Source organism: Barbatula barbatula, assembly GCF_947034865.1.
Source record: "Barbatula barbatula genome assembly, chromosome: 4".
Taxonomy (NCBI): Eukaryota; Metazoa; Chordata; class Actinopteri; order Cypriniformes; family Nemacheilidae; genus Barbatula; species Barbatula barbatula.
The window spans coordinates 9,670,581-9,688,177 of NC_136768.1; the positions used below are offsets into that span (position 1 = coordinate 9,670,581).

Sequence of the window (17,597 nt, forward strand, 5' to 3'; positions counted from 1 at the left end):
GGAAGAGATTTCAGTGACAGGAAGTGGCTGCTTTATAAAAAGATTGGATCAAATTGCACTTCAGGCCACCAATGACATTATATCATGTTATTGCACTACAGATACAGTATATGGCGCTAAAAAATCGTCATCGTCATTCAAAATGTTACTTTAGGATGGTTGGCTTCTGGGATTGGCTTATGTTTTGCTTTAACCACCAGACGTACATATAAACAATGGCTTTTGGTTTAGTTTTGTGTCTATGATGCTAAAAAATGACACATAGGTTACCCATCTAAGTAAATGAATGGATATCCATCTGGGCTACGGCTTTGGAATCACCTCCATTAAGTCTAGTTAGAAGATGACATACATGGCATGAAACCATTCAAAAGATCACAGCCCTGTCATATACCTACAGTTAATGTCTAAGTGTCTGGAAATTTCTGTCACATCTTTCTGCATTTGCTCTAGATTTCACACATGAACCCTATCTCTTTCATTCTCGCACTTGCGTGCACGTACGCTTTTACTTTCTCACACCCTTCCACCCTTCCTTTCGCACTCAGAGACAAACTCACCACATTAATTATCACTTTGCTTGCCTTCAGACAACTGTAAAATAAAGGGTTGCCGCATTTGACTCAGACAGATATGCCCCTTCTGAGAACCAGCCAGAAAAAGACGCTCCATTACAGTGGCTTAAATTACTGTTTTAGCCGCCGCCCTCCATCACGCACACGTCTCCGTGCCAACCGGTGCCTGGGTTGATGGATGCCTGAGAAGAGGGGTGTTGTATTGACCGGGGCATCCAGGAGCTTTGATGGACCTGCATAAGTGATGAATGGATGAGCTACATGCAGAATATTCGAGCCGATCGGCTCCAGTTTATTGAATATGTGCAGGTGCTGGTGGTAAAAGTAAGATGCATGAACCTGTCACGATCTGCCGTCTAGAGTGGCAAAAACAGAAGAGCGTAGACAGATGCCGCGTAATGCCGATAAATATTTACTTCACTACGTCGACAAAACAAGAAAACTAATGCCACATGCCACAGTCATACGTCAACAATTACTGTAAATGAACAACAGTTAAATGTTAATGGATTTATTTTTGTAGCACTTTAGCTTACTGTATCATGCAGTGACAGATTCAAAAGAGGCTTTTGCAAAACCTGCGAGAGAACCTGTTCTCTCAACCCTCACGGTCACACAACGTCACATCCTTTCCACGCCACCCATCATAAACGCTCCTGCATGTAGAATCGCTGAGACAGGTGGCTCTCAGTACGCCACACTCGTTTTGTCACGGTTCCACTTTGAGAACCGTCCCCATACGCTTTGGGCCTGGTTGACAGGGCCCACCTGTTCAAAACCGGCCATCAGGAGGTTTTCCACACTGCTGTGGTTACGCAAACGACTGCAACGCAACGATTTCTCCCGACACTCTGCTGCTCAAGCTCAAGGCGTCTGTTTGCAATGATAATTAACCTCTCTGCACGGAGACACTTTGAGACGTTATTCAGCTCCGCCACAATTACTTTGAATAATGAACACACTTTATACAGCTCTAGTACACGTTGTATCGCGGTCCCTGACACAATGTTTCCCTTGATCAGAGGAAGTTCTATCAAACGCCAGAATCAATGCTCATTTCACACTCATCAAAATGTAAATGTCAAAGGGAACTTGCACTTTGTAATGGCAACTACCAATTATGGGGGCGCCGGGGTTTATTATTTGAAATTATTTCATGAAATCGAAGTATATTTGCGTTTCAGTTAGATCACATTTACAATGCTATGATTATTTTAAAAGAACTCCTATTTAGTCTACTGTTGCATACAAATGTATGATCAACATGTATGCGTTTTTGTACTAAATACAATTAAATAGTTATTTTATTAGTTGTGTAGTGTTAAAGTGGTGTTTGTTTATAAAGCTCCGTCCGTGGTCAGCGACAGGAGGCGAACTGACGAAGGGTGCCAACCACAACCTCGGCCAACAGCCTGACAGATGGAGCATCCATCTCTGACATTCTGCTGACCTTTGACCTAATCCTATCTCCCTCCCTACCCTTTTCCCTGCTGCCCCTAAGGCATCCCATAGGACATCTGAAGGTTACCAGACTAGTCCACTGTGTTCCTTTGAAATTCGATTATGTAAACAAACACAAATGAAATCCCTGCTCTCGCCCTACTGCATGCTTCCCCTTATCAAGTCTTTTAGCTTTGTAAGAAAGAATCTAATTTAAAACACGTCAAAACTGCATTACGGGGAAGAAAAGGGACATTTTTCCAACTTAGTGCATTATCCTTAAGAACTGAAAGACAGATATTCGATTAGTTGTCGACAGAAAATTAGACTGAAAATATTTGTTTTTGTTCCTTATTGCTGTCATAGTGTCATGTTTGTGTCACATGGCATCCGTCACAGCACTGCCTGTAATAACAAGATATGATCTGATCTCAATGCTGTCGGTGGAGGATATGAGAGGGCGGATATCAATCTACTCGCAATATCATATGAACCGTTAGCACGCTTGTCTTTTTTCCCTTCAAATATTTAATTTTATCAGTTATGTGATTTGTTTGGTATGGATGGTTCAGTCATTGCAGCTGGAGCTCAGCTCTTTCATAAAAATTATTTGTTCGTTCATTCACTGCCATCTATCAGTTGGGACATATGAACTTATTGTAAAATAAATTCTGAATCCAATGGCTTTAAAAGACACTCACATGTTGCTGCTCACATGACCCCCAATGGATCATTGAATGAATCTGAGCGAATCTTTTATGTGCGCAAAAGGTCGAAATATTCAAGCCAACTGAGATCAATAAAAAAGTCTTTAAGATATTTTCTTTTTAAAGCGGTAGTTCAGGCAAAACTGACAATTCTGTTCTCATTTACTCACCCTCTTGTCATTTCGTACATGTATGACTTTCAAAAACAGAACACAAAAATATTTATTTTGAAGAATGTTCTGAACTGGCACCATTCCCTTGCATTGGATTTGTGTCCATACAAGAAGTGAATGGGTGCCGGTGCTTTTCGGTTACCAGCTTCCTTTAAAATATCTTATTTTATTTTCTGCTGACAAGTGGGGGAGCAAAATATGACAGAATTTTCATTTTTGGGGGAACTAACACTTATAATAAACATTCCCTCCATCACTGTTAAATGACCACCTCTCTACTGGCACCTATCTACGTTAATGAAACCACATGACATTTTAAATCACATTTCACGATAATTTTCCTTAACACAGACACTTTCTTTACAAAGCAGGGTTGTCTTTTATTCGTGCTGTATAACATGCTTTAGTACCCAGAGTTAATTGACCAACAGCGTGCTGTCACAACATATTAGTTTGGGTTGCCAGTGTGTGGTGCATTACACCAATAGATCATTTTACCCTTGCTTGGCCCGTACACCCAGTACAACTGACAATCAAAGCGCTCTTTCAATCAAATCACGTCCGTTGCGACATTAGGTTTTCATTTCGTTTGGGCGTGTGAACAAGTGTGTGCGTGAGTAACTCGGCCCCCGCTGCGTGCCCCCTGGGAATAGATCATGTTACTGTTAGCTTCACGTTAGCGAGGCTACAGAACCTCGCTGGCCGGAGACACCCACATTACATTCAGATCAGGCTAACTGCAGAATAATGAGCCTCGGGCTACCCAAAATGAATCTCAGCGTGGTGCCACTACTGCGGATGACCAGTTGACTCCTATTGTTGTGTTAGATGTAAATGAGAGAGAGACTTTTTTTATTAACTTACCGTTGGTGACGCTTATAGGATGAATACATAAGTGTAGGAATACTAAATGTCATATTTTACCTTAAAATCAAAAGGAAAAAGACAAAAAAAAATTTAAATGTGATATTTAAACACATTCTCCCCATTAGATGGGATGTCATTGCTTTATCACATTAATTAATTTTTTGAATCTGCATAAACTTATACTTTAAAATAATAAAAAACTTTATTTCTTACAGAAATCTGAATATAATGGGTAATTTTCCCTGCATTTCTTCAATGCATTTTCTGCATTGTCATAAAATGTTACAGTTGAAGAAAATAATAATGGCCTACATTTTGGACCATAGGCTTTATTTTGTAAATGCAAAATATACTTTTTTTATTTCTTTTTTTTGTGACGAAATATGTCCTGGCACTGCAGGCTCTCAATAAAGTTATCAGAGTGTAATTTTCCATTCCCTTTAAGAGCCTGTTTCGCTCGCGCCATGGCGGATTCGCTATTTACAAGCCGGAATTTGGAAGAGCAGACACTTCTCCAGAAAGGAAACATATCTGCTTGTGCGAGATCAAAGCGCGCAAGCAGACCATCTACAGGACAAGCCTGTTCTCTCAACCCTTTGTGTAATAAGCTGTACACCCACCTAAAGGCACATATTCCTAACGCGCTCTTTAAATAACAAAAAAATATTGCGACTTTAGACTTTAGACCAGGTATAATTTGGTCTATGGCGCAGTCTATTTTCAGTTCCTCAAAATAGCAACATGCCAATAATGCGGACAAATGAGCGCAAATGCATTTGCTATTTAAAAATAAAATGGGATCTGCGACAGGCTAAAACTAGAAAAAACGCTGCGCCTTGCACTGCATTGCGCCAGGTGTACGATAGGGCCCTATATGTGCATTCTTTTGTCAAGGAAAAGGTTGAAACAAACTCTCAAGATCTTACTGACAGATTCAAGGGGGTCAAGAAAGCAGCATTGTATCTGTATAAACCACCACTAGACGAATCACTGGAGATGGCAGATTTAGATTTTTTGGCATCCACCTGTAGTTGTTTCATTGTTCAAGCTGCATTAGGTTTGGAATTGTACACCGCAGCGGCACTGGATTTAGATTATGCTTCTCTCTGATTGGCTACGAAACCTCATTTCATGCTCCCAGCTGAGTGTTTGTGTGTGCATGGCGTAACAAGAGATAGCTGCTCGAAGTTGAAGAGCACATGCTTGCTCTGCACTCCCGAAGGACAATAGACGCACAATAGAGTTAATTAGAAAATGTTTCTAATGCTTTCTGGGTCTCGGGTTCTTTTAATTAAGAAACACAAAAGTGTCTTTCAAAATAGGACATTTGCTTGATGAAGTCGATAAGGACTTTACGTGGCAGTGTGCGGTAGTAGATTTATTTGCATGTGTTATGGCGCAAACAAGTAGGTTTGATATGAGTATGTTAAATTTTATGTAACTGCAAGGTAATCCAATTGAAGCTGCTAGGTGTATGATTAAAAAGACAGCTAATGAACTCATCATACAAGTCAATTTAATGAAGCGCAAGCTGTAACTTCGTATTTCTTTCCAGAGCTTTTATTAAAATGTGTCAGAATTGTTCAGCGTCTTCTGCGGTGCAAAATAGTTTCTTCCTTATTGAAAAAGTTAATATAGTCCTTTAGGGGCCTTAAAGACATAGTTGGGTTAAAAGTAATAACATTTTTTATCTTACTTTTGGAAGTACATTTTGTAACAAAACAAATGTTGAAGAGTGCTCAAATATTCACGTCTTTCATGTAACGGAAAGTGAATTGCGATTAGTGGCTGTCAAGTTCCCAAAAGGGCTAAAAAGCATCATAATAGTAGTCCGTATGATTTCTAAAACTGACAGATTGTAATTTAAAAGTCCAGTGTATAAAGTAGTGGTCGGGTTTGCAAATGACAACCAGTGGCTTATTACACCCCTCCCTTTCGAAGCAATACGGTGGCTGACACAGGACAAAGATGTTGTCACATTTTTGCTTCTTTCCTGAAGGAGGTAACATATTTAGGAACCCCGCTCTGTAGAGCACTTTGTCCGTTTAGGGCTACTGTAGAAAGAGCATTGTGAATTCAATGCAAGGGAATAGAAATGATGTTTAAATAACAAAGTTCGGGAGGAGCCGTAGCATATAATCAGCCGGCTGGTCCACAATCAGCAATCACCGCACATACACAATCAGCCATAGCGAGCTCGCTCATAAATAGAGAAACCATTTTACCTGCTCGATCTCCTAAGATTAAGCATCGACGATAGTTCGACGCTATGTCCGAGACCCCCGTCATCGGCGACTTGTCCGTCAACCACAATCTTTCAGCGCCGCCGAGCGCACCTGGAGCTCCGGTGCTTTACCACAGATTCCCCGCCCCTGGCTCTTGGCCCACGGCGCCTCCGTCGACCAGTAGCGCGAGGCTGCCTCAGCTAGCAGGCGCCGTTTCTTGGTCATTTCCCAACCACCTTAGTAGCCGCTGCTAGCGCGAGCATGGCTCCGCTTGCCACTCAGGCGGCCACCACTCCCCCCCTTTTCTCTCTTCCGCAGAACCGATCGAACTTCTCATTGGCTACGGCAACAGCAATGCCAGTGCCAATTAACGCACCAGCCTTGGAACCGCCTCCAGTTTCGGGGAACATCAGATCTCAGATCTTGACAGGTGCGGACACAGACCTATATTTTCTCCTTGCACCTTTATTACCCCCATCAACCGAGCGGCAGATCACTTAAGGCGATCTATCGCTCACGTTTGAAAATCAGTTACCCAACCACACCCGCACACTGTTTTTACCCCGAAATTAACGTCGCTTTTTCCCGTACACAGACGTGATCTGCACTGCGTTCCCTCATAGGAGACGCGAGCTGGGCGATTACCTCGCCATTGTGGCAGAGCTCGCTCTCTCCTACGGGGGCGCGCATTTCTACACGTACCACAAACTTTTCCCTGCACTATCATAACATCAACCAAGCCATTACTTTATAAAACATGCAGGTCGTGGCGCTCGGCTAGCCAAAGTCGATATTACATCCGTGTTAAAGTAATGCCCATCCACCCAGACTTCTGGCACCTTTTCGGCATTCGATGGCGCTATTAAATTTTACTTTTCTGTCCGCCTTACGTTCGGCTGCAGAAGCTGCCCAAAAAAAATTTTGACATGTTGTCAGAGGCAATTTGCTGGATTATCTCTAACAATTATGGAATTCCCTACCTCATCCACCTACTAGACGATTTTTAATCCTGTCGTCTCCGGACTCGTTTCCGGCTGCGCATCTAGCAAAAATCCAGCAGGTTTTCGAAAATCTCTGCGTTCCCCCTGCCCCAAACAAAACTTCCGGACCGAGCACGTCTATCCAAGTTCTCGGAATAAAATTAGACTCGCTTAAATTCCAGGCTTCTCTGCCAAAAGAGAAAATCGACATAACGATTGTAATCGCTTCCTCCCTATTAGCTAATCCCCGCTGCTCCAAACGCAGACTCCTGTCTGTTCTCGGCCATCTGAATTTCGCGATGAGAATAATCCTGCAAGGCCGCCCGTTCGTTTCACACCTCCTCTCTCGCGTCCTCCACGCACGCTTTAGAGGACACGTTATCAATATCCAGCCCCTGCCTTGTCGAGCTGAGCTTATGCTTAAAATTCCTCAGACAATGGAATGGCTTGTCATTTTTCTACAGTCACATGTCCTTCTCCCCCGTGGATATTCACCCGTTCACTGACGCCGCCCCTTCCGTAGGTTTCGGAGGCTTTTACCAAGGTCGTTGGTTTGCATCCACTTGGCCCCCCAGCTCTTAGAGATTCCGCTGGTTTAAGAATATTCAGCACTTTTCGAGCAGTATCCACTGGTGGTCGCACCATCCCTATGGGGAAAAGAGTGGTCAGCTTCCAGTAAAATCGTAAATTGTGATAACGAGGCAACCGTTCATTGCATTAACAAAGGCCGCTCCCACTCCCCCGCTTTAATGCCGTTCCTCAGACGCCTCATCTGGATCTCAGCCTGTGACCAGTTCACTCTAACTGCCGAACACATTCCCGGATCAAAAAATCAGATTGCTGATGCCCTTTCTCGTTTAGCTTTCCAGAAGTTCAGGCTGCTGGCGCCCGAAGCAGACCCCTTGCCAACACCAGTACCTCCCTTTTCGAGTTGATATTCCGGTAAACCACCCACAAAAAACCCTCCTCGATGCATCTCGAAACTCCATCATCCAAGCCGTCTCCCTTAGGACCCTCCAATCTTATCTCACTGCATGGAAAAGCTTCAAGTCGTTTCACCTCGCGTTCAACATTCCCTTTCCCACTTTTTCTGTCCTCTCCATCCTATATCTCCTTCCTAAACTCGTTGAAAAACCATCAAGCTGGCTCAATTAAAGGTTTCATGAGTGGAGTCCAGTCCTTCCACAAGCTCATATTCAACTCTCCATCCGCAGCCATAGCCAGCTCCCAAACATCTATGCTCATCAAGGGCATTCAAAGAACCCAGTCCGCTCGCCCAGAGGCCAGGCAACCTATAACCCTGGATATACTGACCAGATGCATTTCCACCCTCCGTAAAGGTTATCACTCCATGCACGTCGATTGCACACTCAACACCATGTTTATCCTAGCCTTTTTCGGCTTTCTAAGATGTTCGGAAATTTCCACCACATCCATCTTCAACAGCCAGCGTCGCAGCAGCGATCGCCTCCGCAGAGGCCAGTGCTTCCAACTAAGACGTCGAAGCCAGCGTTGCAGCAGCGATCGCCTCCGCAGAGGCCAGTGCTTCCAACTAGAGGTCTTCTCGGGTCCAAAGATCTTTACCCGACCTGAAATGACCCAAATCACTTTTTACCCGAACCCGAGACAGACCCGATAACGTTTTTATTTTAAAGCCCCGACCCGAGACAGACCCGATAACGTTAGACCCGAGTCCGACCCATCGTATATATTTTTTAAACCCGACTAGACCTGAATGTAAACCGACGTTTATTAATGAAATTGATATGGCAATGAACACGTTGATCCTCTTGTTTTGCTCTGGCAAATTGCGCAAACTGAGGCTAAATGGGTTGTGCCAGTTTTAGCTGAATCAAATCTAAATAAGTGACGACATGGTAACCACTCGCGCGAACATTCTGTCTCAACAATGTGTTCCAAACCGCGTAGTACTGAAATGTGCGAGTCTTTTAATATCTACTTCTGGTCGCCTGGTGGAAGTATGTTTTTCCTGAATATGATGGTAACTACATCGAGTGCAAACCCCTGCAGCGTTGGAAACTTCGGGATTTCAATTCTAAGGTGATTTCAGATCACCGCGACTTTTGGAAGATTTGCGTGGCTTTCAACCGATCGGCTGAGGGTTGGAGGAGAGTTGGTAACTACACGCACACACACAAGTGACACGCTGTTATTGTACAGGATAGTTCGGGTCTTTCCTTGGGTCAATTAAGCAAAACAATTTTTTACTTTATATTACCCGAGACCCGAAGACACTAATAATATACCCGACCCGTGTCCGAAGCTCCCGTGAATCTTTGAGACCCGAACCCGCTCGGGTCTCGGGCCGGACCTCGGGTTTTCGGATCTAAGTGGACCCGTGAAGACCTCTACTTCCAACTAAGGCGTCGAAGCCAGCGTCGCAGCCGCGATCGCCTCCGCAGAGGCAAGTGCTTCCATCTCGGGTTCTGCCATCCACGACTTTCTACGGATCAAGCACAACAGCAGCTTTCTCCCCAGCAGGAACCTCCATCAGATGCTCTACTTCAGCTGGATCCCTCCTTCAGTAGCCTCCTCCCAGTATCCCAGGGACACCCACGAAGATGTGTTCATTTTAGATAGTTTCCGAATTCCTATATTTACAACCTCCATGGGCACTTAGCCTACTTCCAGCCGCTCATGGGTTCCAACTTCTCATCACTCCAGCAGGCATCCTCACTCCATATCAGTCTCAACCATCCTTGGAGGAACCCCTGCCCCATTCTTGCCTCATCACAAACCACACCTCCTAAGAAGCCATCATCCTCTTGTCCTTATCCGAACGCAGTCCACACCTCCATACTGTTCAGCACCGCGTTTGGGGGAGTATGTGTACTCCGGCGGCTGTCCCACTTCTTGCTTTATGGGGGTGTGCTCTGGGCTCAAACCGGTTCCGAGCCTGGTGCACTCATCCTGACCAAGGTGTAGTGTTTCGGGTTCGGATAGATCTGGCGAGCTCGGAGCCCGCTTCCCGGACAGCACGCCAAATACGCATAACCTTCATAACCAAGCTCTTGCTTTATTATCCCTATCAACATCACTGTTATCTGCGCAGGTCAACTCGTGAAAAGCTCATTCTAAGGTAACAAGAACATAGCGCTGCATTATGTGCTGTCTTTATACACCTCTGAAGACATAGTTAGGTATATTTTAATCAATTTCTGCTAATAGATTCTCCCCAAAAAAATTGTTTTAGTCATCACTTGCTGAAAATCTCGCCTTGAGAATCTTTCAGCTGTGTTCACTTTTCATTGTCATTGTATGGAAACATAGCTTGGACATTCTGCTTTTAACAATTGTAAAGACACATCTGTTAAATGACAGTTCTCCAATCGTAGTGATGGAGCTCTGGCAGGTCAGAGCTGAGAATGGCTCAATACTTTGTGTGGTTTGAGTCCCGCGTGACTGGGTTTGCACCGGTGGAGCCACAGAGATGAAAGGGGCCCTTTATTCCCCCAGCGGCCTGATATGCAGGTCAGTGTTGGAGAAAAGGAGAGTGTAGGCTGGAGAGAAGGTTTTAACAGGCGTGAGTCAGAGGTCTGATGCTGGGCAAGCTTCAGGAGCAATTACGGTCTAAGCCGCAAGCTTTTAGAGAAGATGGGGCATCTGACCAACAAGAGTGGCCTTTAAGATAGCTGACAGATTCACCTCTTTTTGAAAAGGGCTGAAATGACAGTGCTTTGGAAATAGCTTTTTAAAAGCTTGGTGAGGGATCAGTGCATTTTTTTTCTGAATTTCATTTCTGATCACATTAATATGTTATGTAACATAAAAAATGCATGAAGCAATTCAATATTTTCAGCCACTTAATTAAAAGCATCAAATGCTTTTCATATTGTATTTTACTACTGTATTCTAGAGAACTACAGAAGAATGTTTATCAAATAAAGTGAGGCCGGTCTTGATTTTATTAATCGGAAATTGACTGGAATGTAAAAAGCGGCTCTAAAATTCGTAAAAAAAACGTTAAAAAGTGACTATTTTCATTTTATGTTGACCTTCACTAATAGTCCTGTAGCTTAACTAGTGCAGAATGGCACGTGAAATGGATTTTGATACTACTGATAGATACTGAAGTTACCGTGCCGCCATGTTGGTATCCCCGAACGTTCTCTTATATTAATAGGGAGTTATCAAATATTAATGATAAAACAGTAACTTACCAGTCCCAGTTTTTATATCTAAAGTGTCACAGTACATGCTTACAAAGCAAATGTCTTAAGCATGTAAATGGTTAATTATTTAAAGTCTGGAATTTTCCCGTCTTATTGGATATAGAGAGTTACGTTCATTTACGTTCATCTAAATACAGATAATGTTCTTTAAGTCATGAAGCTTTATTTCTAAATATTTACACTCGTGCCATTACAACCGTGTGCAATACACACTCTAGATACATAGAAGATACATTGATTTTTAATTTGTCCCTATTCTGTCCAAAATGAACAGAAACGTTGGAAAAAAACATCAGAAGTAACAATTAATATAAACACACTTGTGAACTAAAAACTTACTGCGTGCCTAATAAGCTGAAAAGAAGTTATTTTAGATCCTCATTTTGACTGTAAGTCAATGGCGCTCTCTGTCAGTTGGGCATACCAAGATGGCGGCATGATCGTTGGTATAGCTTTCTATTCGAAATCCAGTCATTTATACAGATCAGTGGTTTAAACCCTTTTGTTTGTTTTAAAATATGACCCTTTACATACAATATGACATTTACGAAGAGGATTTACGGAAACATTGGAGAGAAACGCACTAGGGATCCCAGTACATTGATCTTAATTGTGAAAACACCATCTGGATACAAAAGGTACCTTACCGTTGTCCAGTTAATCCATAAACCAAATATTTTTACGGAATGTATGTGATAAAACAGTAATGAAGAGTGTTAAGCTAGAAAAGAAAAACGAAAGACAAAAAAGACTTGATGATCATCACCTCGATTACCCCGCCCCCAGTCCAGGCCGTGGGCTGCCGACCCCAAACTTACTTTAGACTATCACTCACTGTTTTTCCTCGGGGGAAAGTGCTTATCGATTTTGTCAACAGCCCATTGATTTTTCTCTCTCTCGCTCACTCTTTTTCTTTCCTCGTGGCTCTCTGTTTGGACATTGCTGTGGGAAACATGTCCTGCACTAGCAAGTCTAACTCTCCTGGGAGGAGGGAGATGCTAACATGGACTAGTAATATTTCTCTCCTGCCAAATCAGGTATAAAATCTTCACAGTTTTTTAATAGAAACAAAAGATTTTTCAAATTGAGAAATAAAAGCTGTCAGGATATTGGACGTGTTCTAAATGCCAATTGTCGTGCTGGGGTTTGCTGTTGAAAATATGTATTGGCCGATTATCACAAAAACAAAAGTCTTCATCCAAAATTCAAATAAATATTACATACTATATGTTATATATTTATTGTTGTAATTTGCTTATTAAAGTAATGAGACAAAGATTTTACATTTTCCAAACAGATTCTGTTACCGTAATTATTTACTTTACTAAACTGATACAATACAGTTCAATATTATATTATTACAATATATATATATATATATATATATATATAACATTACTGTGTATTATATTTTATAACATTATATTATAATGCTATACAATATAACTGAACAGTATAAATATGTATACAGTATATAAAACCTAATAATGCATAATTGTATACTAGTTTTGCATTATTGTCATTTTTTTCCAGAGTAAGACTTTTTCTGACATTCTTGTGAAATGCCATGTGCAAGATGTTTTGTATGGATGGCACAGTGACATTGCATATAAGTTCTTGACTCTATTGTCCTTGTGCAAATCAAACACATTCAAATCTGGAGTAGAAAATTGTCTTCTCTTTGTAGAAAATCTGCTCATGCTCTTCCCTGGAAGTTGCTTCTCATTCACCAGGTGTTGGTTGCAATGAGTGCAAAAGCCATAATTACTGTACACGAGTGTCTGAATATCAGATTCTACCACATCTGTCTGCCAATTATTCCCAGCAAATGTTGGTTTGGAGAGGAGGGGAAAGTGAGGTTCAGCTCTGTGCTCACGCTCTGTTGACGCATGCAGTTGTAGTTGTGCTGTTTGAAAGCGTCACTCGTTCTTTTGGCAGGAGGCTGTTAATCTTGTCGAATAGCCAGGGAGCGCGGAACCTTGATTGTTTTCCCTTGACAACATTCACTGGAGTTTTCAGCTATATTTATAAGACCGTGAAAGGAAGAGAAATGTAGTTTTTCCCTTTAAAAGTCCATCTTTTCAAAGTTACTTTCACACAGTTTAATGATTGATTCATAGTACAGTAAATAGTCTCATTTACATTTACATTTATTCATTTGGCAGACGCTTTTATCCAAAGCGACTTACAAGTAGTTTATACAGTGGCACATTACTGCAATCAGGGGTAAGGTGCCTTGCTCAAGGGCCCTTCAGTCATGACCTGCTGGCACTGAGATTAGAACCAGCAACCTTCTGATCACAAGCCCAACGCTCTAACCACAGCTGACCCCACAGCTGTCTCAGACTACTGTTTTTACAGGTCAATGAAATTCTACAGTTCCTCATGAAGTGTACAGAGTTGCTTTAACAACAAGACCCAAACCATCTTCTAAGAGCATTTTGATATAGCTAGCAGGAAATAACAATTATTCAATGCCCTCATGTCTAGGCAACAAATCCGATCACTCTTACTAGAGCGTTGAAGCTGAGAGAGGATTATTAATCCTCTGTGACTGGGCAGCAGACATAAAGGTCTCCAGCAATTGATCAAACTGAAACTCGCTGTCATTTTTGCTTGTTGATTGTTCTGTGTCTTCATTGTTCTTAAAAAGACATCTAAGACAACCTGACATATTTAGGACAAGTTCGCTCTGTAGCCATTTGGGTACCATCCACTTAAAGGCATTTCAATCCGATCTTTCGGGAATTCATACCTATTTAACAAGGTGGCTAATTTGTATGAATTCATGGCATGTAAATCATACAAAAACGCAAGCCCCTCCTCTAAACCTAACATCACTGGGGTGAAATAAATTCGTATTTAAACATACAAATAGGTTCGTATGAATTAAAATAGAAAATAACAAACAATTATCAAAATAATTCCTGTGAGATCGTGTTGCCTATTTTCAGTCATTGTAATATGTCTAATCTATTTGATTGAAGAACATTTTTTTTATGCTATTTGTTTAATTTAGTTTTATGTACAATTACCAGTACTTGTATTTTACTCTTTAACACTTTGCCAATAGGTTGTCTTTCATCTTTGCTTTCATATGTTTTCCTCTACACAGTGCCATCATGGGCCATCGTCGCCATTGCGTTCGTTGCTATTGTACTAGTTGTTTCCTGCTGCTTCTGCGTCTGCAAAAAGTGGATCTTCAAGAAGAAGAACAAGAAAAAGGGAAAAGACAAAGGCAAGAACGCCATTAACATGATGGATGTCAAAGACGGTATCAAAACCGAGGTAAAAAGATTTTGTTAGTACTTTTGGATGGGCCTTGTTTAATCAACTGCATTTGCATGCAACAATTATCGGTTAAAGTATTATAATATTGCAGTACAATGCCAAAAGTTTATAACTAAAATAATCTAAAAACAGCTTAATCTAGATTGAGTCATCTGTTGATCGTGTTGTTTCACAGCTGACTTGAATTGCAGGGCTGAAAACCTGGGCTTGTTAACGGTTCATTAAAGTATTGAGTTTCTCTGTTTTTCTTGCATTTAGCTTAATTTACAGTCTTTGTAGCGCTGCATATGATTTATTGTGCTATGATGTGGTATCAACCCAGAGAAATGACAGTAGCTAATTTAAACAATGGGAGAAGGAACATTAATGCAGCTCACTTTCCCGCACACCCACAAATTATATGGAACACTGGCACTTTAACCCTAGTTAGCATGCTAATTGCATTAACAAGCTCGCAATAGTACACTTCTAACGGAATAATTGACAAAGTCATCTTAATTCGCGGTGTAAGGACGCCGGCTTTGAGACCATGCCAAGACCACTCAGATCCCAAATTAGAGACATTGATTTTCGAGGAAAAGCAAAACGAAGTAGAACAGACAGAGAAAATTAACAACTCTCTTTAAAACACAGTGCAGTGGTGCAGACTGTCACAGTTTATCAGTGTCATCTAGGATTCTGTGCAAAAACAGAATGCTAACACTTGTAACAGCTAGTGGCAGTAAAATCTATCTAATCAATATTTTGCCATGCTGGAAAAGCAAGCCTAAAGTGGTTAGTTGGGTTGTGGAAGACCAGCTGGCACACCAGCTTGGCCAGAATGGTAAACCAGCAAAATTATATTAGATTACTTAAATCCAACAATCCACCATAGGCTGTTAAAAGACGTACCCACATTTTGGCCTGGGTGGAGTAGATTCGTTGACAAATTGTATTTATCCAATTAGAACGACACAGAACAAACTATATTATTTTATAGTCGACAAAATGAGCTTTGAGCTTCTCATTAGTCATTTCTCCTGGTGTGCCCAGACTCATGTCACCTTTGTGTGTGGTTGTTTTAATTTGTGTCTCTTCCTTCCATGTCCTCCTTATCTATGTTTTGTCTGATGACTTTTCGGGATTGCCACTGGCGGTAGGTTCCCAATTGTTGTTGGATCTTCTTTAGCCTGCTGCAATGACCTTTAATAGCCTCTTGACAACAGGTTTACTCTATTAGAGTAAAATATATGTCATAATGCATACTGTACATGTTTCTGCAATATATATGTGTGTAACCCTAAATACACACATATGTATGAAAAGAGAAATTGCACTCGGGTACGCTTCAGCAAGGTTGAACCACTTTGATTTCTCTTTGTATGTACACTTCTCACTTGAGGTCCAAAATTGGAGGAAATTGCCGCCGTGACATTTTCAATTGAAAGGTCTTGTCTCGGAGGAGCCTGTCAAAGTATAGATTTTCACTGCAAAATGCTGGTGATGCATTTTGGGTTTTTTGGGCTGCCCTTGGCCACATTTTCGGTGCTCATCTGGTCGAGCTAAACTTGAAAAATGTCCGGCGGGAGAACGGCACCCTACTCATTAGCAGGAAAATTTTGTACAAGAAGCAAGACACAATGACCAGACTGATCTTTAATTGGCAGAGATGTTTTTAATGCTTTACTTTTGCCAGTCAGAAAGAAAGGGCAACCATAAAAGACAATTGCACTGAAAAAAAACCTTAATGGTGTATTTGCTCTGCTAAAATAATCAGCATTTGTTGTTTTCATCCTGGTCTCTATAACCTGGTATGTTAGTTTCTTACCTAATCACTTAAAGATCTAATTGGACAGAAAAACAATGCTGGCTGACTAGCTTCACCGGCTACATTTAGTTGGTGAACAGTACGGCTATGCTGGCAATCCATTAACCAAAGCCAATCACAAAAACATCACTATCCAACATGAATCGGTCTAAAAATGAATGCTGGTCTGTTTTTCAGCAGAGAAGACCTGACAAGCAGGTTCTAAAGTATCGAATGCAGACATACTAGCTAGTACAGTCTAGTCCTCAGAAAAGAAATCAATTTGGTTCAGCCTTTTGCTTTCACACTAGTAACCCAACAACTGATTAGATAGGTCCCGTACACATAAATCCTCCCCACCAACACCTTCTGCTGGCATGATGCTTACAGCTTTTATGAGCGTGGTGGTTATCACCAATAACTAAGGGTCATGACACTGTGGAAGATCACGTCACAGAGAATGAGGGTCGTGTTCAATGAGAACGTGAATGCCCTGCATGTTTTACCGATGAGTGGGACTGCCCTTTGGAAAGACAATTTTTTCACGGTGAATGAACTGCGAGAGCTGTTTGCCTCGATAATCGCATGCTTTCCAAGCAATGACAAACCTCCCTACAATCGCCACTGTTTTAGACTCAGGTTAGCTAGGACGCACCATTTAAAATGATGCCAGAGATTGTTCTGCCTGAAATAACATGAAAGTAATCGTACAATGTATTTCTCAAGAGCATCTCAGCTTGCCCCTTCCACCCACCTAGACTGCTTGCACTCATTTAGATCATCATATTCTAACGCATCTACTCTTTCAAAGATAGTAAATCGAAGGGCAGATGGGGGTTCACAGCCCAAGTCTAGTGCATCACCAAGCATGTCATGTTGTTAATCGCTGTGGTGTTTTAGTGCTTGCTCCCCCCCAGTAGAGGTGCGGTTGAAGAGCAGGCTGGTCCAGGGCGGGCCCGGCGCTCTGGCGAGGGCAATCGGGCGACGCCAGCGCTGGGCCAACGGGACTGACTGTTAGTGGGTGTTTCCTTCAGGCCTTAAAGGATGAGGATGATGCGGAAACAGGGCTAACGGATACGGAAAAAGACGAGGAGCCAAAGGAGCAAGAGAAACTCGGCAAATTACAGTACTCCATGGATTACAATTTCACAGAGAATACGGTAAGGGGCCGTCTCCACGTCACTGTCACTGTGTGTGGTGTTTAGTGAGGTCTTCTTCGTAAGTATAGTGATTGTGGAGTCTGTTTGTCCATCATCTTGACTGAAATGACCGTCATTCAGATAAAGCACATGTATATATGGTTGTTCTAGTGATGTCACTATAAACTGTGTATACTTAAAATACACTGAAAAACAGATAA

The 17,597-nt window shown here is 41.9% G+C and overlaps 1 protein-coding gene across 2 annotated transcripts in view; it reads left to right on the forward strand.

Annotated features, from left to right (window-relative positions):
• The window catches only part of syt1a (synaptotagmin Ia), a 69,487-nt gene that overhangs the window by 38,322 nt on the left and 13,568 nt on the right, over nt 1-17,597 (forward strand). Inside the window, exons 3-4 of one of the 2 annotated variants that reach the window (XM_079454134.1) lie at nt 14,276-14,448; nt 17,272-17,397. In XM_079454134.1, the coding sequence (XP_079310260.1) occupies nt 14,276-14,448; nt 17,272-17,397 (299 nt within the window). The remainder of the gene's footprint in view (nt 1-14,275; nt 14,449-17,271; nt 17,398-17,597) is intronic. The other variant, XM_079454135.1, reaches the window with a different exon arrangement.